This window comes from Plectropomus leopardus, chromosome 7, assembly GCF_008729295.1.
Source record: "Plectropomus leopardus isolate mb chromosome 7, YSFRI_Pleo_2.0, whole genome shotgun sequence".
NCBI classification, from domain to species: domain Eukaryota; kingdom Metazoa; phylum Chordata; class Actinopteri; order Perciformes; family Serranidae; genus Plectropomus; species Plectropomus leopardus.
This window is the reverse complement of record NC_056469.1, coordinates 26,026,124-26,046,289: the sequence shown is the minus strand read 5'-3', so window position 1 is coordinate 26,046,289 and position 20,166 is coordinate 26,026,124. Positions and strand designations below refer to the sequence as shown.

The following is a 20,166-nucleotide window of genomic DNA, read 5'->3' as shown; positions in this document are numbered from 1 at the left end:
GTAGCTTTTACCTAATTATACCACCTTGTATTATGCCAAGATACAAACAGCTTCAACATTTTTGACTTGAAAAACAGAGAACAGAAAAGCTTACTCCGAGAAATTAAGTGTGACTTATTCATCAGTCCAGAATGTACATTGTGAAAAGCTGCTGAGGCAAATGCCTTCCTTTCCACACTAATAGCGCACAGATGTTTTAAAGTTCTCAATAATGCAACTATAATGCAAAACAGATGTTTTGCTCTTTTTCCCAAATGCTGTCACACAATGTTTTGGAGATTTTGTGCAAACTTTCATGCAAGTGGATTGTTATCGAACAAATTAAATAACCCCTTTAGTTTGCAGCATGTGTTGGTTATTCATCGGTGGAGACAGCATCTTCAGGAATCTGCTGCAGCAGAATAAGCAGAGTCGAGAAAAATCCAGGAGAAGTCTTTTCCTGCAATCTTGTCTGTGCAGCCTGAATCCTCCTCTTAGGCAATGACTCCCAGAGTGAAAAGAAATGTGTGATTTCTAATTAATAGTAATTAAAACTAGGCTACTGAACAAAAATGTTGCAAAATGACTCAAAATAGTCATAAAATTGAGACTAAAACACATTTTTTCTGATTCCATCTCAGTTTTAAATTCACAGTCTTCTGAAAAAGCAAAACACCACGATAAAATAATGACATAAACAGCTTTTAAAATACTGAGTTTAAATATATATTTTAAAAATGTTCTTTTTGTTTTCTTGAATGTTATTGTATGGTGTCACAGCATGCATTAAAGATTTTCAAAGCCTTGAATATACACCTAATTATCCTATAATGAATGAATGAATAACTGGTAATTTATTGTATGTCTCAATCAGTAACTCAATAATTGGCTCAGATTAGTTGCTATTTAATTAACTAATACCTGACGTGTATCTCACTTCAGGGTACAGTAGCTTATGAAAGACATATTTAACTTTAAAAGTAGCCTGGTAGGCTACATGCAACACTAGAAACATGTTTAAACCTTTGAAACTTGAGCAAATATGTTTGATTTCTTTAAAAAAAAAAAAAAAAAAAAAACATGGGGAGAAGGAAACAAGCACCTTTACAAGACATGGCCTCAAAAATAATAAATTACTTAAAAGTTGTTTTTTTTAAACTACCTGAAAATAAGTAAAAAAGAAAAGTAAATAAGAAAAACACAAGAAAATGACCCACAAAGCTGCAGAAAATGCATTGTAACTTAAATTTTTGTACAAATTGGCTTTTTTTCCACGTTAATGTTGCTACAGTTAATTCCCCTTTCTTCTAAAAGTCCTACATGCAATAGTGTAGAGCTTGATTTAGTCAATAAAGGATATAAAATAAATACTACTACTACTACTACTACTACCACTAATAATAATAATAATAATAATAATAATAATAAATAATAATAATGTCATTAAAGCGTTGGTTTATTTTTTGACCATGAAATTATTGGATAAATGATGCTGACATGAGAATTTTCGGCGCCTCTGTCCTACATGTGTTCAGCATCATGCAGCTCGGTTGCACTTTTCTTTGGTACCTGAATATCCCGCGAGGGCGAAGCTTTCATTTCTCGCACAACTCAACGGCGCGCAATAACACCGCCCACTTCGGGTACGCCGGGATGCAAAGAACGCGCTCCTTAGTATAGCTATGGTAGCATAGCACTAGCTAGCTAAGCTTATATTTGCGAGCAGACGAGATGGAAACTAGTGAGGGGTGAGTGTTGAATGTTGTCTCTAAATCGATTTTACCGGCTGCTGTGTTTTTGAGAGCTGCTCTAGAGGACGAAATGCTGTTTGATTTATCCGCAGCTGCATCATTCGGTTAGCATATGAGACTTTATCTATGCTAATGCTAGGCTAACGAGTTAGCTTACTCTCACTTGTATTCAGCACTGGTTTGTTGTCGTTTAGCTGCCCTGCTTACCTTTAATGTGTCTAAAAAATGACAATGACGTTAAAGAGGATAATGTTGGTGGTTACTGTGTCTGCTGAGATTAAATGGGAAATTGGTTTGGTCATTTAAAGCGATTTTGGCTTTCAAATATGTCCATTGTTGTGCTAATCAGTAGCAGCCGACTCTCCAATTCAGACTCCTGCAGCTGAGTTAAGGTTACATTTACACTGGTTAATTGTTATTTTTACATAATGCCACATAGCAGGCATGTGCTACATCAGTAACAACTCTATTTATTCGCAGTTGTTTCTGTGGGACAGCTGTTAGCATCATCAGCCCCTGTGTCTCTGTATAAACAATAGCAACACACTGAAGTCAGGCAGTGGTTTGTACACATGTGTCACTCTGTCATTGTGCAAGGTTTTGACTGCAGCTCAATTCTGATTTTAGTCTGCACTGCATGCATTAAGGCTTTAGACGAAGTGATGCGGTGCCTCTACTACCGACTACCGTGCATTGTATTATGGCACAAATAAGGCAGAAATCAGAAATACAGAAATGTTTATTCTTGTAATTTATATATACACAGACAGATATTGGTGCGCATTTCTCACGAGTCTTTGCAGACATTACATGCAGGGTTACAACCAGGGTTGAGTGATATGTTTGGAATCATTATGATAGTATTAATATGGATGTAAGTGTATGCAAAATCGCACGCAAAGTAGTCATACTGGTGATCAATACAATAATTTTTTTTTTTTTTTTATAGTTGTTTATCAGATCAAACTCTTTAAATTGGGGATGCATGATATAGCAACTTATTTGGCTGATAACTGACACCAATACTGATATATCAACTTTTTACCTAACCAAAATGGAATTATCATCATATTATGCATAATCTTATTGTGACGGCCAATGCTTTTCAATTTATGCAATATTAATTCATTGTGCAAAATAAGAAAATTACTTCAATGTAGAGTTGATGTTTTTACATTTTTACTTGGTAAGTAAAAATAAAAAAATACAGTTTTTTTTTATGGGCAGAAATCAGCATATTGACAGATTTTGATTTTAAAGCCAATATCATCAGATACCGATGGCATGCATTTATTATAGTGCATCCTTATGTGTATAAACAAATGGCAGTTTTCAAAGACATTTCATTTACAAAAACAGTGGTTACATTTATGATCAACTAATTGATTAATTGACGTTACTGAACATCTCTTTAGGAGTTTTAAGACTTTCTTACGACAAGGTGATTAAATACATAAATGTTTTACTTTTATTCTGTTGATAATTTGACTGCAAAATGGCACACTGCTAGCAACAGCAAAAAAACATCCAAATTACAATTATTGTTCTACAATTAATCATTTGTGAATGAGACCTAGAAGATGTTTAAACATTTAAAATGATCTTAACATGTTTCTGTTTTTTTTCTCTCTCTCTCGTCAGAATGGAGGTGGATGGCTGGGACTCCAGTCTGGAGGAAGAGCTGGGTATTTCTCTGGATGAGCTGAAGAAGTGGATCGACGAGGCCGTGGAGAAGAGCGAGATGGTGCAGAAGAAAAAAGCTCAGCTGACGGAGCTCAAGAAATTGGTGGAGCAGAAAGAAGAAGAGGAGGCGAGAACGGACATGCTTCTCAACGATGCCAACTTGTAAGTAGCTGACGTAATTATTTTTCCAAAGTCTGTGTATTTTATTTAGTTAGAGACATATTTTCAGTCCAATACAGTATATTTACAGGGATACATCTCTTAAGTATTTTTGTATACCCAGTTAGTTGCAAGCATTAGTACTGTGTGCGTAACTGTGCCACGTTTTTGTCTTGGAAGGTCACTTTATCCATTTGAAAGAATTGAGGCAGCATGAGGCGTTATCTAAAATGAGACTGTTAGGTGAAGATAAACCTGGAGACACTATCGAACACAGGTATGATGTAAAAAGCCATTCTTTGACGGCACTTTGAGTGTACGTTGGAGAAGTCGAAACGACAATTGTTGAAGTTGTGGATTGTTGTGTAGAAGCTGGCTGTTAAAATCAGCTACTCTATAACCGGAAAATGTAAAAGTATCATTGACAGTGAAGGAGCGAGTTTTGTTCTTTCATTTTTTATGTAATTTTTAACTGAACATTATAAAGAAAAAGTTTCAGGGAATTTGCTGTATATGATGTTGAAAGTTTTAGTTTTGATTGAACATTGGCTAAAGGCATTTAAACAACGTTTTGTGTTGGAGTTTGTTAAGTCCCAAATTCTTAATATTGACAGAAAGATATTCAGTTTTATTGTTAATGCATATCAGTTCCAAATATCGGTTATCAGTCTCATGAAGTACTAATGATCGCAATCAGTCCTGAAAAAAAACTATCGTCACTTGAAAGTATCATTTTACTGACACAACAGCAGCGCTGTTGTCGTCTTTGTTAGTGACATAAAGCCACGCTTCGGACCGTTCCTTCCTCTCTGTCATGACTCCTCCTCGTTACAAGCTTCCAGCAGCATGGACACGAGTCGGATGATGTTTTGAGATTCACAGCTGTGAGGAAAACATCCTGAATTCAGTAAAAGAAACTGAGCGGAGGAGCTGATCCAGTACCAGTGCTCTCTTTGAAACAAATTTAAAATAGTTAAACTTCAATGTGGGAAACTGATTGGAGTAATTTTCATTGACGGCAACTGTGGAACGGACTGAGTGGGGGGCTGAAGCAATGTCCGAGCGTGACGCAGTTCAAAAAGCCGTACAAACACATGGTTTATACAAGCTTCGGTTATTGGTAATATGTACATATGTAAATATATTTGGTTATTTATGTTTGTGAATATGTAAAAACAAAACAAAAAAAAGAAACAGGAAGGCAACGGATGATTAATTAAACACCAGCAGGGGACAGGATTTAATAAGCTTATGCTTCTTACTGCTCCTTTTGGGACATGTTGAGAAAACTATGTGTTCAATTGTTTTGACTATTTTAGTTTGTTTTTGCTTTTTGTTTTGTTCTTGCGTGTTCGAAATAAAGCCTTCATATAATCATTCATTCATTCATTCATTCATTCATTCATTCTGGTATTGCTGCTGCACTAAAAAAAAATAGTCGTTTATTGGCTGAATAAATGTGGAAACACAGAATTTTATACATTGATGAAGAAGCCGTATTTAATGGGATTGGTAACATTATGGCCGATACACAACCTGCTTAATGTCTGCGGTGACACTGATCCACTGCACAGAAACTGTACAGTGTCTCTCTACAGTTCTTGTTTTTTGAGGCTCACGTGTTTTCTTCTTCAGGTCCATATTGGAGTGTGAAAAGCTCGTGAGGGAAACTTACCATAAGAACGGTCTCATTTACCGAGAGAGCAGCTCAGAGGACGAGGGGGGCGGAGGAGGCGTGTTGTCCTCTGAGGTCATCGAGATAGACGACGACGATGATGATGACGTCATCGCTGTTGGCTGTTGTAAGTCGTGCTACATTCACTTACGATCTCATCACTACTACGACGTGAAGACGACTCAGTTGATAAATATCTTTCGTTCTTTATGTTTTCAGTGGTTCCTCCAAAGACGCCCGTCACTCCCGTCAAAGATCCAGGGGTGAGAAAGCTTTGTTTTATTTCTATGTTTTCACGTTTTATTGTAAGATGTTCATTGTTTATTGTTTAAAAACTTATTTCTAACAAATGCTGTAGATTGTCCGCCATAAATGATGCAGCAGCTGAGACAATCAAACAATTTGTCGCCTTATGTCCTTTAATTGTAGCGCCATCCTGAGCTGAATCATGTGCCCTACTTTTGTAGAAATTTATATTTTGAGATATTGTATGTCACAAGGAAATACAACCAAACATTGTATCTACTATTACACTGCAGATTGAGTATAGTATAGTATAGTAAGTATATTTTTTTGGAAAATATGACAACTGAGCTATTCAGATGAAATGATTTAATCTTAAACTAAATGTTGTGCCCATGATTATCAATATGCATAAAAATGAATTTATACATTGTACAAATACAATATAATATAATATATACTGCATACTAGCAGCAGTTTTGAAGGTTTCTGTTTTAGGAGTTCCAAAACATGTGTTAAATGTAAGCTTTTGAAGTTATGCATTTTAAAACAAAATCATATTTGTGTTTATGCAGCAGAACTTTGACAAAGACTTGTAGAAATGATTACAAGGGAAACAATCTGGATATTGTTGGTTTGACAGCAAACATCGATGGAGGTGTGTCAGGGCTCAGTGTATGCAGATGATGACGTCATGTTTCTTTGTTTTACCAGTTAAAAGACGCCTCCACGGCGCTACAGAAAACAACACAGCAGGTGCAGAAGTTGGTCCAAATGGTCAACAAGCCTTCCCCAGGTGCCCCATTGCTCCGATCTCCAACACAGCCTCAATCCCAGTCAGGTGAGCACACACGTCCTCAGGTAATATTGCATATGCGTCACACCCGCGTGAAGGTATATTTGGTGCTAACCGTATGTGCGGCTTTTCTGATCCCTCAGGTATCCAGGCTTCAGTGCCGGCGGTGTTTGTATCCCAGGTTCCGTCTACGTCCATGACCCAGCCGAACCCGAACATTACAGAAGACGAGCTCCGAGTCGGGATGACCATTCTGGGAAAGAAACGCACCAAGACCTGGCACAGAGGCACCCTCGTAGCTATCAGCCCTATCGGTGCGTTACTGAAACATTTTTTTCTTCCCTTTAGTTCTTAAAGGCAGCTTTTAACAATTAACAGGGTTCCCATGGTCATGGAAAACCTGGAAAAATCACAAAATTTGAGTTGGGGAAAGTCATGGAATTAGTAAAATCCCTTAAAGAATTTGAAAAAGTCATGACATTTTTTTGTTGTATTGACATAAATTGTTACTGTTATCGTCTGTGGATGTCAGTGTAATGTAACATAATAAATAATTTTCTGCAGGCTGGCTGTTGATGTAACGTAGCTCTAGTATGTGCTGATACGTGACATACTGTCAACAATCACGTACATTTCTTCATTTTATCCCCAACATTTCCTCTGTGTATGTCAGCTGGCTGGAATTATGTTCAAATAGACTGTAAATCTTATATGTTTGAAAAATAATGTGACAGTGTGATTAAAAATGTAGGACCACGAATCCCAAAGTGTCCATACCCATGCTATGCCTCACTACTACTTTTAATTTTTTTTCTGCATTTTTAAATGGAGTCAAGCTGGTTTTATACATTGTGAATGGTCATGGAAATTATATTATGGGTCCTTGAAAAGTTCTGGAAAAGTTTTAAAACTTTGTTCATGAAAATGAATTAAGACTTCCAGCATATATTATTATGTATTTAGGATTCTGTGCTTGAGTGTTGCTGATCTGCCATCTTTAATTTGACACACTCTCTGTCTCTATGCAGGAAATGGTTTATTCAAGTATAAAGTAAAGTTCGATAAAGGAAAGAGTCTGCTGTCTGGAAATCACGTGGCCTTCGACTATAACCCCACACTGGAGATTCTGTATGTCGGTGCTCGTGTAGTTGCCAAGTACAAGGATGGCAACCTGGTGTGGCTCTACGCTGGAATAGTAGCAGAGATGCCCAACAACAAGAACCGTATGAGGTGAGCAGACGGAGAAAAAGGCTGAGGATGCTGATGGCATGTGTTTGGCTGATGTTAGAGTTTTACCAGTACTTCCCGAAGTCACTTCACAATTACATTTTCCAGGCCTGGAAAAGTCATTGAACTTAACGGTGAATTTATCTTCTGTAGCTGACGATGCAGCGTAGCTTTAATATGCACCGACGTGTGACAACATTTTGGTTTGTTTTTGTTTATTTGTTCATCAAGAAAGTGATAGGAGAGCAAACTTTAAATGGCTGTATTTTTTTCCCTGCCAATACCTGCATGTTTTCTTTGAAAAAAATTGTAGCAATTTTATCTTTTTTTTCCATATTAAAAAAAATATTTTCTCCTGTGTTTTTTTTCCAGTATGTTTTGTTTTATTTTATTTAAAAAACATCTGGTTTAGAAGGCATGTTTTCTTTAAAAATCACTAAAAATGAAACCATTTATCACAGCCAGAAACTGTAAAAATAGAAATGATTGTTGGATTTTTTCCAATGGTCCTTGAACACATCACATGGGACACTGAAATTTTGACTCTTATATGTCTGAGGAACGCTACATGAGTATGAGTGGGGCAAGGAACAAAACATTATGGGTCCTTGAAAAGTCAAAGAAAAGTTTTGAAATTAAAAAGTTAAAAAATCAAATGTATCCAAAATGTATTGACCATCAGTCAGGTTTTAAACAAATGCTCACTGGTGGACAAACCATTAACTATGATAGAGACACATCAAATATAGGGGATGTGCAAACACTTACATACCTGTTATAAGTAAAACATTTTGGCTGTAGTTAATATCTTGTATGTGTTTCAGGTTTTTGATCTTCTTTGATGACGGTTATGCTTCATATGTGACTCTACCTGAGCTGCACCCAGTTTGCCGACCATGTGAGTGCCCGTTTCTCTACATTTTTTGTGTCTTTTGTAGTCTGTAAAGTCTGGTAAATTTTAGCCATCACTATTTGGATGTTATATTAGATGTCAATGTTACGTCAGTGTAGTCTAACATGAGCTAGTGTACTTGTAATTCAGAATTCCACTTGTATAATACTGACGATAATACTATATACTGTTGTCAGCGCTTTGGGACGACTCATTTGAGGTTTGTAATGGTACCACTTTGCTAAAGATGAATGTTAATGTAGCCCCTGATGATTCCACTTTCTTTACGCCAATGATTATTCCTGTGAAAAGGAAATCTCAAGAACATTTTGAGGGAATTTCTTCAGTTTTTACGCAAACATGATGAGCATATTTGGTGTTAAGAGGTCAAGGTCACTGTGTCTTTTCATCAGTCTCATATTTGTTAACACGATATCTGAAGATGGCCTTAAGGGAGCTTCCTCAAATTTAGCATAAACGTCCACTTGGACTGAAGAATAAACTGATTCGAATCTGGTGGTTGAAGATCAAAGGTCAAGGTCACGGTGACCTTATAAAACATATTTTTGGGCATGAGTCCAAAACCTGGTTGTATAGATCATCTGTGCTGCAGAGGGAAGATGTGTGTGAGGCATCCATGTTTTCACAGACATGGATGTAAACTGTAAGTGGAGACATACATGTGGCGGTATATCTAGTTTCTTCTAGTGTGAAATCCGTTCATGTCTTATCCTGCAGCAGTAGAGACAGCTGCAAAGAGGAAGAAACACATACATTTTTAATTATGAGTTTGCACCCCTGTAATTGCTGTGATAAATTGGTTGTATGTATTTTGAAGCCAGTTGGTGATTTAAAATATATAGAATAAATAACAAGATTGAGATTATTCTGATTTCCACAGTGAAGCGTACATGGGAGGACATAGAGGACGCGTCGTGTCGAGACTTCATCGAGGAGTACATCACTGCGTACCCTAGCAGACCCATGGTGCTCCTGAAGGTTGGACAGATCATCAAGACAGAGTGGGAGGGAACCTGGTGGAAGAGCAAAGTGGAGGAGGTGGATGGTAGCTTGGTCAAGATCCTCTTTTTGGTACGTTGGTGTAAAAATGGGTGAAAAAAGCATTAGTTTAGTAGGACAGTGTCCACGTCAGTTTAACTAAAAGTGCTGAATTATAGTTCAGCAGCTGACAGAGTTGTTTGTGTTGGTCAGGATGACAAGAGGAGTGAGTGGATCTACAGAGGCTCCACCAGGTTGGAGCCGATGTTCAACCTGAAGATGACCACCGCCAACACGCAGGAGAAGAAGCTGGCTGGGCAGCAGAGGACACGACCTAACATGGGTAACATTTGAACTTTTGCACTGTTAACCTGTGTCAAAAAAAGCTTCATTTCATTTTTGTGATTTGTGTCTTTTAACAAGAAAACTTTAAAAACGTAAAACACTTTTTGTTAATACTTTGTTTTTATTCGTGTCTGCTTTTAGTAATTTTTTTATATAGATTTTATTGATTTTATGACCTTACAGCACAGTGTTCACCACATATGCAAGTACATCTCAGATTAGGACATGCCTACAGATAAATAAATAAAATAAATAATAACGATAACGTTAACAAAATAATAACAACGACACTTATAATAATAATAAAAATGATAATTTTGCAAGAATCACAGTTGAAAAAATAAAGAGGAGAAATTAAAAAAAAAATTAAGAAAGAAAAGATACAAAAGGGGAAAAAAACAAAAATAACACCATCTATATCTAAAAAGGCAGATATGTGAAGAGATGTGACCAAGTTCTGTCAAATAGATCATTGTCCCCCTTCACCCGTGCTGTTAGTCTTTCTAAGGGACAAGACATTGCATGTTTCGCTGTGCCACTGCGTGATTGAGGGAGGTTTGTCACTAATCCACTGCTTTAAGATACATCTCCAAGCGAGGAGTAAGAGTTTGTCACATAGTTTGAAACCAGTTTTGCTCAGATATAGTGTTTTTAGATGGTGAGCTCAGTATGAAGAGGCCTGGGTCTTTGGCTTTTAGGAATTTGCATTTTAACGTCATTTCTTGCTGTCTTTCAATCTCCAGGGGCGTTGAGGAGTAAAGGCCCAGTGGTTCAATACACCAGTGACGGACAAGTTGGAGCCTCTCCTGTCAAATCCCCACAGGCCTTGACCTCTCAGACACCTCAGCTTCAACAGCGTCCTCAACAGCCCCAACAACCCCAACAAACCCAACAAAACCAACAGAGCCAACAGAGCCTTCAGTCTCCTCAGCCCCCACAGCCTCAGCGTGTTGAGTGAGTGATGCTTACCGAACATCCAGCACTAAACACCATCAAATTCAAATGTGTAAACAACTGACGCGGAATAAGAATTTATCCTATGATGGAACAATCTCAATTATACAACAAAAGGACAGCTTTCTCAAAGTGAAATCAGTATCCTCTTAACACCCAGTTAGAGCTTCATCCTCAGTCTTATGGAAAAATTAACGGTGCCAAAAACAAATTTGCAAAAATGGGGAAAAAAGTCTTTGTATATTTGAGATACTGCATCGACACAGTGTTTCCATTTTAAATACTTATCGTTAAGCTGTGCTGCTGCTAAATGATGCTACATAGAAATCGCCCCATTTGCTATCTTTACTTATAAGCAGCCAGAATCCGGGATGAGCTAGGTTTACGCATCAGACACTCTCAGATAATGGTGCCATGACTGAATGGTCATAGATCGTTAGCGTTTGATTTTCATTTTAAAAATTGCAAATTGCAGCACAAACTCAACATTCACTGTTATATTCATGGTTTACTGCCAACCTGACCTGATCATTTACTAAGATTTTTTGTGCCTTTTTTAAAAAAAAATAGAGGGCAGTTTTGCACCTCCTCTTCTCCCCTCATAAATAACAAACAGTGCCTTTCACTAACTACCGATGCAGGCCGGCACAGTGACTGGGAGCATGTGTTAATGCCTCGGCCAGTTCAGGTCCAGTTGATGTGTATACATGAAAGCTCGATTTCCAATTGCATTTTGTAGGAGTGTTTGAGAAATTCAGTTTAATATGATTTCAGTTGGACTGACATGTTTGCGTGTATTTTTACAATTCCAGGTAAGTCGGACTAACAGAGTAATTCAACTTTTTCAAACATCACATGAAAGTACTGTTTTATGAATTCAAGTATTCAATCTTAGTTTTTTCAGCTTCATCAACTCCTGATGGAAGACAAAAAACATTAAAAACTGCCACGTTACACATGTTGGTTTGATGTTTCGTTTACAGAAATATTACATTGATAATGTAGCCATTGAAGCCTTAAACTCAAATGATATGAGAAGAAGTGGACTGTATTGATATTGACTGACTGTTTCTCTCCTAACTGTTTCAAGCAACAAACATCAGATGGCAAAAAAGAGTACTTCTCCGTTTGTTCCCGGGGTGGGCGGCACTCATGCCTCCAAAATCATGCAGTCTCTTTCCACCAGTCCCAGCAACCTCACCAAGTGAGTCCACGTTACTGTTTGGTCTAATAATTTGCTACTTGTGACGCGGAAAAACAAGTGCTATCGACAGTGATTTCATCTTAGATGTAAACTAATCTTTTTCTCTTTTCTTTGTCAATTCACAGTGTAAGAATGCTGAGTACACAAAATACTGGTTCGCCCACTTTCACACAGCCTTATCAGAGACTGATGCCCACTTTGGCTCCCATCCCCCCCATGACCCACACGATGGCCACCATCCCACATCAGCCTGCATACCGCGCCCCGACAGACCGCATCTTCTACCTGGCACACACCTGTCAGCCTGCCTGTCTGAACCGTGTCCGACCTGCAAAACCAGACATGCACAGAGGAAAGAACCCCCTCCTCACACCTTTACTGTACGATTTCAGACGCATGACGGGACGACGCAAAGTCAACCGCAAGGTAAATTCTCAAGGAAGAGAAGACGAATGTCATGGATATGTAAAGTGTAGAGTTTCTCTAAGCTTTAAACATTCGTTTTTGACTCAACATCCTTGCACTTAAACTGAATTGTACAACTCTTGTCTTCTCCATGTCCACCCCTCAGATGTCCTTCCACGTGATCTACAAGGCGCCGTGCGGGCTTTGCCTGCGTAACATGGCAGAGATCCAGCATTACCTCTTCCAGACGCGCTGTGACTTTATATTCTTAGAGATGTTCTGTCTAGACCCCTACGTGCTCGTGGACCGGCCCTTCCAGCCACAGAGGCCGTTCTATTACATTCCCGACATCACCATTGGAAAGGAGGACATCCCGCTCTCCTGCGTCAACGAGATCGATTCCACGCCGCCTCCTAAAGTAGCCTACAGTAAGTGGGATGGATTTATTTTTGCCTGGGATCAGACAGGGATCAGAGTGCACAATATTTTTTGCCTTTCAAATTGATCATTGTTTCAGCTTAGTCAAGTTATGACTTGAGGAGTATAACTGCTCATCTAAAAAATGTTGAATCAAGCTTTTTGTGACTCCAGAGCAAGCTGCATTAAACCATTTCTGTCAGCGTTGGTTTGGTCTGAACAAAACACTTCAATTTTATGTTAAACTTGAAAACATTAAGAAAAACCTTTCAGGAAGAAGTGATCTTATCAGATATTTGTAGCTCGTTCCACATCTGTGTTTGACGCTCCAGGCTACATTAATGCAACCAGCGTAACACTTCCAACTTTGGTTAAACTGGTCGATGCCACTTGCATTGTTTGTAATATAGGAAATGAAATAAAAAAAGACATTATTAGGGATTTCCCAAACAATTTTAGAAATTGCAGAGTTTTTCATTGTAATTTTACAATAAGTCAAAGGAAAATGTTAAAATTCCCAGAAGCCTTACGTTTTTCCTCTGTTATTATGCCTTTGCATTTCCAGCATTACGTGACACGCTCGCTAGCATTAAATTGTTAGCCTCAGTGCCTTCTAGCAGCTGTGCTTGCATGACATAACCACTTGAAGTCAAACATTTTGTGTACAGGGCTTCCCATGTGGTTACCATGAGCTCACAAGTTTAATTTGAAGGCAGCAATAGATTAGACTGTTTTTTTTTTGTTTTATTTTTAACTGTCATGAATGCGATACAGAAGTGCAACGCTAAATCAGTGCAGTACTCTTATATTCTTGCTGGGACTTAGTCAAGTGAAATGGCAGATTTCATGCAATACTTCAACCGATTAAAGCTTGCTTGTCTTTCATGACTTGTGTGCGATGTACAGAGGTGATCAGGAAGGAGGTTCAAGGGGCCAATTTCACTGTTTTTCCTGACAGCAAGATTGTAGAAGTTGTCAAACTAGGTGAGAAAGGGCGAAAAGTTAGTGGTCCAGCGTGATGCTGCGCCAGTTGTTCTCCACTATGACTGTCAAAACTGTTGTGCTTTTAACGCTCGTTTACTTCTCCAAAACCCTCACGTCTTTCAGTATTAGCAATTATTGGGCTTATATTGTGTTGTTTAATCCTGGCATTAGTTTGTTCACTAGTGGGTGAGGGATACAAGACGTTTGTACATCTTAACATCATGGAGGGACATAAAAACTAATTCCACACACCTGCAAAGATTCAGTCACAGCACACTAACAGTGTTGGTCGTTGTATGATGAAAACATTTCCTTCTACTTTTGTGTTTCGTTTTCTTTCTGTTATATCCCCCATTTGCTCCTGTATCTTTTTTTAGGTTATTATAATTTGTGTTATTTGTTTATCTATTCTTTTTATTTTTGCAAGCCCTTTAGCTTTTCACTTCACCAAAAGGAAATGAAAATGAATTAAAAACCATTACCCATCCATGCAGCTGACTTTTGTTGCCCTCAGATCCTTTTGAAAATCACAGTGCAATATTTAATTGCTTCCTCTCTTCTCTTCAAGGTAAAGAGCGTATTCCTGAAGATGGAGTATACATCAACACAAGTCCAGAGTTCCTGGTCGGGTGTGATTGCACGGACGGCTGTCGAGACAAGTCAGTGAAATCGTTCACCCGTGACCCGTCATTTTTCTCGTTTCTCTCAGTAATGTTAATTTGCTGAACCCAGGCCTTTGTGTCTTTGTTACAGGTCCAAATGCTCTTGCCACCAGTTGACCCTTCAGGCAACCGGTTGCACACCGGGGGGACAGATCAACCCAAATGCTGGATATATGCACAAACGATTAGAGGAGTGCCTCCCCACAGGGTCAGACCTAAACTCTCACTCTTTATGTCCTCATTACTGTGGAATATAACAGCGGATGTAGTTGTCTGGTCTCTTAGGCCATTATCGCTGTCTGATTTTTTTCTCTCTTTCAGGATCTACGAGTGTAATAAGCGGTGCAAATGTTGTTCTCAAATGTGCACCAACCGGTTGGTGCAGCACGGCCTGCAGGTGCGCCTCCAGCTCTTCAAGACCCAGAACAAAGGCTGGGGGATCCGCTGTCTGGATGATGTGGCCAAGGGTTCTTTTGTATGCATTTATGCTGGTGAGGATTCATGGTTTTGCAAGGACAGAGACGATAAAAAACAGGCACACATGGATCTTTGCTCATTGCTAATCCCCCCACAGGTCCGATTGTGCTTATTGTTTTATTTGTTTTAATCTTTTATTTATTGATTTTTGTTTGGATTATGCTGCTGTTTTATTATTTTAATTCTTTTAACTGGTTTGGATTTCACTTATTTTATGTATTTGTTTTATCTTTGTAATGTGCTTGGAGTCAGTGTTGTTTTTGTCTGTGCAAAGAGCTCACTGAAACAAATTTTAATCGACTACGTTGATATGACAATAAAGTTTTGAACGTTTGAGTCTTTACATTACAATATCAGGTGACTTGATTGCAAAGTGACATTCTCCTTCCTCTTCCACTTTACCAGGTAAAATCTTGACAGACGACTTTGCCGACAAAGAAGGTCTAGAGATGGGCGACGAATATTTCGCCAATCTTGACCACATAGAGAGTGTGGAGAACTTCAAGGAGGGCTATGAGAGTGAGGCTCACTGTTCGGACAGTGAGGGGAGCGGCGTGGACATGTCGAGGATAAAAATTCAACCATCCGCATTGGCTTCAAACCCTGTTGGGAGACCTCCCAAAAAGGGTGAGTCGAAGTCCACAGGTGAGATTTTAAGCGGTCCCTGATGTTCCTGGTGAAATCTTCTGCCATGTTTGTTCTTTTGACTCCAGCTGGCATTTTATCCTCCTCCTTCTCCACATGATTTTCACGTTTTTATGTCTCCGAGCTGGCGACAGCAGTGACCAGAAGCATTCGTTTTTGGGGTGTCTGTTGCAATCTCATAAATGCAATGTCTCAGGAATGCTTTGAGGGAATTTCTTCAAATGTGGCACAAACAGACATGTGGGCTCAAAGATGCACTGATTAGATTTTGGTGGCAATAACTCAAGAATTCATACACTTACAAAACTTCACAAAAATGCCTGATAGGATAAAATGATCAAGTAATGGCATTTTATATCCAAAACATCAACTTTACTGTGACATCATAATGTTCTGCAAAATCGCTTGCCGTTATTTAACACCATAGGTCAGGAGCAAAAGGGGAGAGATGTGGTCAGATACTGAATTTGTGACTCTGATCTTGGGTGTCCATCTTGAAACTGTGCTGATTGTATGGATTTTCTGCGCTGCCGAATTGAAGATGTATCTAAGTTTTTGAGTTTGTGTGCTGTCCTGGTCCTCTGGAAGTCACCACAAGCTCATTGCACCATGTGATAGAGCTCCACTGTGCTCTTGTGTAAAAATAGAAAATCTATAAGCAAAGACAGAGTTTTCTCCATGGAAATTATTCACTGGAATCATACCTGCCAATATAGTAATAGCTTCATTTTACAAAAAATACACTGAACACCATTTGTTAAATTCCCTCAAAGCATGGACAGTCTGAACAGACATGGACGTAAACTGCAACTTGACTGGTCAGCAGAGACATACAACCACAAAATCTATTGTAGTAGTTGTAGTTTTTCTTATCTGTCACAGCCCAAAGCCAGAGCTCATCCGGAGACAGCAATGACGACGATGACAAGGATTCAAAGAGCGAAGATGAGAGCGACAGTTCAGACGACACGTTTGTAAAGGACAACTACTTCAGCTCCAGCTCCGTGTGGAGGAGTTACACCACCCGTGGTCAGGTCAAAGGCAACAAGGAAGGTGAGCTGGAAGGTGGCATCTTTAGGAAGTGAGGGAGGATGTCAGTGTTTTTATTTAAAAGAACAGTTTAACATTTTATGAGACATAATTATAGTATGTCAGGGTTTGATTAAGTTATTGATTTATGTAACAAAATATCAGTCTTTTTTGCAGATTTAATGTATTAGATGCTACTTGTTAAGTAGTGACCTTTCGAGGAGCTGTTAGGTCGATTTTGGTTTTTTTGTTTTTTTTTTAGAGCCAGGCCAGCGGGTTTTCTTTGTTTCCGGTCTTTATGCTAAGCTAAACTAACACAACACATATTTTGTAATGAGGAAATATCGACAGTGTTTCTCTTGCATTTATTCAGTGAATCCAAAGGTGGGTTTTGAAGGTTTTTGTCTTCTCTCTCTTCACACAACTCTCTCCTTCCTGCTCCAGGGAGTCAAGACAGTAAAGATGGACTGAACATGTCGGCCAGAGGAGCCGATGGCGACAAGCCGCCGTCTATGCCAGAGGAGACGGGGAAAAGCAAAGTGGCTTCTTGGCTCACCAGCCAGGGCCTGAAGAAGGTGAGTTCAGAGAAGATGAAGCAAGAATAATGTTTCATGGGACTGAGCCTTTTTAAAATAATGGCAGTGTCTCACACAATATTCAAACATTATCCTGCTGATTCTGCTCATCAGACTGCTTTGCTTAGATATGATATCTTTTTTCAGAGGATGGATTGTAAAATGCAGCTTTTATTACAGGAGATTTTATGCTGTGATTGTCTTTAAAATGAGCGTTAACATTTTCTGTTTTCCATCACAGGAACCTGGAGACAGCAAAAGGTGTGTTGGACTTTCAGAAATATGTTTGAACTGACATTTAGTTTTTTTCCGGATTTGAAGCATATTTTATTTAACAGTTTATCGGCAACTGTGTGAACAATAACATCACCCAAAGTGAGTTTTCTGTTAAGGTGTGTGTGTGTGTGTGTGTGTGTGTGTGTGTGTGTGTGTGTGTGTGGGTGTGTGTGTGTGTGTGTGTGTGTGTGTGTGTGTGTGTGTCCTGCAGTCAAGGGAAGTCAGAATCAGGGAAGAAGCAGGATGTGATGACGCTCTCTGACAGTGACGATGTTCAGACCATCAGCTCTGGATCTGACGACAACAAGGACAGAGAGAAAGTCACCCCGGGTGAGGAGTAGAGAAAATACTTTAACTCACACCACACTAATAATAAACGCATGGTTTTCACTTTTTTCACTTTTTATTATTTTCTTGCTGCTGTTCTGGCTCAGGTGTGACGAAGAAGCAGGTAGCAGTGAAATCTACTCGTGGCATCGCCCTGAAGAGCGGCCACGGGATGATGGTTAAATCAGGTGCGCCTGGAGGCGGAGGAGGGCCGGGAGGTCAGGGAGGGAAAACAGGACAGCAGGGACAGACTGGAGGAGGCGGGGAAAACACTCCCAAAAACACCCGCCTGTTCTTTGACGGTGAGGAGTCCTGCTACATCATCGATGCCAAGTTGGAAGGAAATCTCGGGCGTTACCTCAATGTAAGTATTTCACCTACAGAATCTCTTTTAAGTCACTTTAGTTTTGTTCTGATGTGTTTCTCTTTTTTCATCTGTCTCCTCTTCGTGTTACAGCACAGCTGTAGTCCTAATCTCTTCGTCCAGAATGTTTTTGTGGACACACACGACCTGCGGTTTCCCTGGGTGGCGTTCTTTGCCAGCAAGTGAGTTTTGAAACATATTTTAAATTTGTCACAGAGCCTGTTAAGAGTTTTTGTCAACGATGGTCGGGTTTATGGGGTGTTCAGACTAGAGAAAACATAAAGAGTGAGCTTTTAATCTGTCCCAAATCCAGCTAGTAGTCCAGGAGAAGGCAAGTATTAAGGGACAGTTCACTCCCAAATCGAAATACATGTTTTCCCTCTTACCTGTGGTGCTGTTTATCAGTCTAGATTATTTGGTGTGAGTTGCTGAGTGTTAGAGTCTCGGCTGTAGAGATGTCTGCCTTCTCTTTAATATAATGGAAGTAGATGCAGGGCTGGGTGATAAAACAATAATGATTTCTTTCTCTGTATAATTTACCTCAGTATAGACATAATAAATGTGAAGTAAATCATCAAAATAATTACTCCGCACATACGCACAAAGAGGGCTGCGATAATGACCTTAAATCCAGTTGCCACCCACAATTAAGCAGCAGAGGAAGATGCAGCAGCAACTAACACCGCTGAGCCGGTTAACGTTAAAGCTCAGCCGAGGAGGACGCCGTTAACGTTTACATCTCACACTGTCCCCAGCCTCTCGTCCATGAGTAGATGCACGCTTCTTTCTGTGTGGTGGTACTACTTTTGGAGTGGACTCTGTATTTTTAATCAAGACCGGTCGAGACCACAACAGATTCATTTGTTAACATACTTACTGTGATTTGATGCAAAACTTCCTTCCTGAAGTCCAAATAATCACGTAAGTCATTTGTAGTTTTTTTTTTGATGGATAACTGCCGTCACTCATGTGGGAGCAGATCCATGAAGACGACATGTAGAGAAGCAGTTTGTTTGGAGCAGAGATGCGTCTGTTATCCAGTATGGCTGCCTTTAAACACGGAGAATTCATATGCAAAACTACAAACAAAAAAAACACTCGGCACACTCTGGTCTCAGTCAAGTCTTAGTATGGTCTTAACTACAACATGAGGCGATACACTTAGCGGATTTAATTTGGTAGAAAGAAAATAGTTCCTACGTGAAACTGCTCACAGCAAGGTCTGTGGATTATCTTGAATAACCGGGTCATGATTTCCAGAAAGAGACATTGTTGTCGAGTTTTTCAAATGAATTTTTTTGGCGCTTTGAGCACCAAAAGCCGAGTGCTGTCAAGCCCCATTATATTGGAGAGAAGGCAGACATCTCTACAGCTGATATCTCCTACATTCATCAACTCACACCGAAAGAATCTGGATTGATAAATAGCGGCATTACAGGTAAGAGGACAAATTATGTAGTGTTGATTTTTTTGTGAACTGTCTTTTTAATGTAGTAATTAATGTGTAGTGTCTAGAAATAAACTTATTGATAGGTTTTGTCCTGCACTCACTTGCCTGCGTGTGTTTCCTCGTGCAGGCGGATCCGTGCCGGCACAGAGCTGACCTGGGACTACAACTATGAGGTGGGCAGCGTGGAGGGGAAGGTGCTGCTCTGCTGCTGTGGATCCACTGAGTGCAGAGGAAGACTGCTGTGATCTGAAGACGTCATGGACTTCACTGCCTCTGATATATATGTAGGAAACTTAGAGGAGCCCTTCAACACTGTAACTTTGTGGGTTTAATTTTTTTTTTTAAGTTGATGTATGATTTTTATTACAGCTGTTCTGTTGCCTTTATTTTATATAAACCTGTTCCCTGATTTGTCTCATTTTACCCATGACGTTATTTTCTTTACATCTGAATAAATGCATTTTTCTTCAGTGAATCTAAGCACCCACAGCTGCTTATTCACAAAACGACAAAGACATTTAAAAAAGAGGAATAGTACAATGTAAACTAAAAAAAAAGACAAATTTAACTGAAATAGCAAATGAAGCTCATGTTCGCAAACACACAATTGAATTTTAAACAAAATTCAACACCATATTGTTAAAATAT

The 20,166-nt window shown here is 39.2% G+C and overlaps 1 protein-coding gene across 2 annotated transcripts; it reads left to right on the top strand.

The window, feature by feature from the left end:
• The first annotated feature begins 1,645 nt into the window (after nt 1-1,645).
• On the top strand, nt 1,646-19,939 carry LOC121946021 (histone-lysine N-methyltransferase SETDB1-B-like). Of its 2 annotated transcripts, none has more exons than XM_042490424.1 (25): nt 1,646-1,727; nt 3,372-3,575; nt 5,208-5,374; nt 5,467-5,510; nt 6,205-6,331; nt 6,430-6,600; nt 7,315-7,516; nt 8,338-8,411; nt 9,307-9,497; nt 9,618-9,747; nt 10,493-10,703; nt 11,794-11,907; nt 12,033-12,333; nt 12,479-12,740; nt 14,282-14,372; nt 14,467-14,583; nt 14,697-14,866; nt 15,258-15,479; nt 16,380-16,550; nt 16,971-17,101; nt 17,343-17,362; nt 17,589-17,707; nt 17,812-18,068; nt 18,162-18,250; nt 19,646-19,939. In XM_042490424.1, the coding sequence occupies exons 1-25, from the start codon at nt 1,711-1,713 to the stop codon at nt 19,761-19,763; spliced, it is 3,720 nt and encodes a 1,239-aa protein (XP_042346358.1). In that variant the 5' UTR covers nt 1,646-1,710; the 3' UTR covers nt 19,764-19,939. The 2 variants fall into 2 exon arrangements, with proteins under 2 accessions (XP_042346358.1, XP_042346357.1); XM_042490423.1 differs by having other exon boundaries at nt 15,258-15,497.
• The last annotated feature ends 227 nt before the right edge of the window (nt 19,940-20,166 follow it).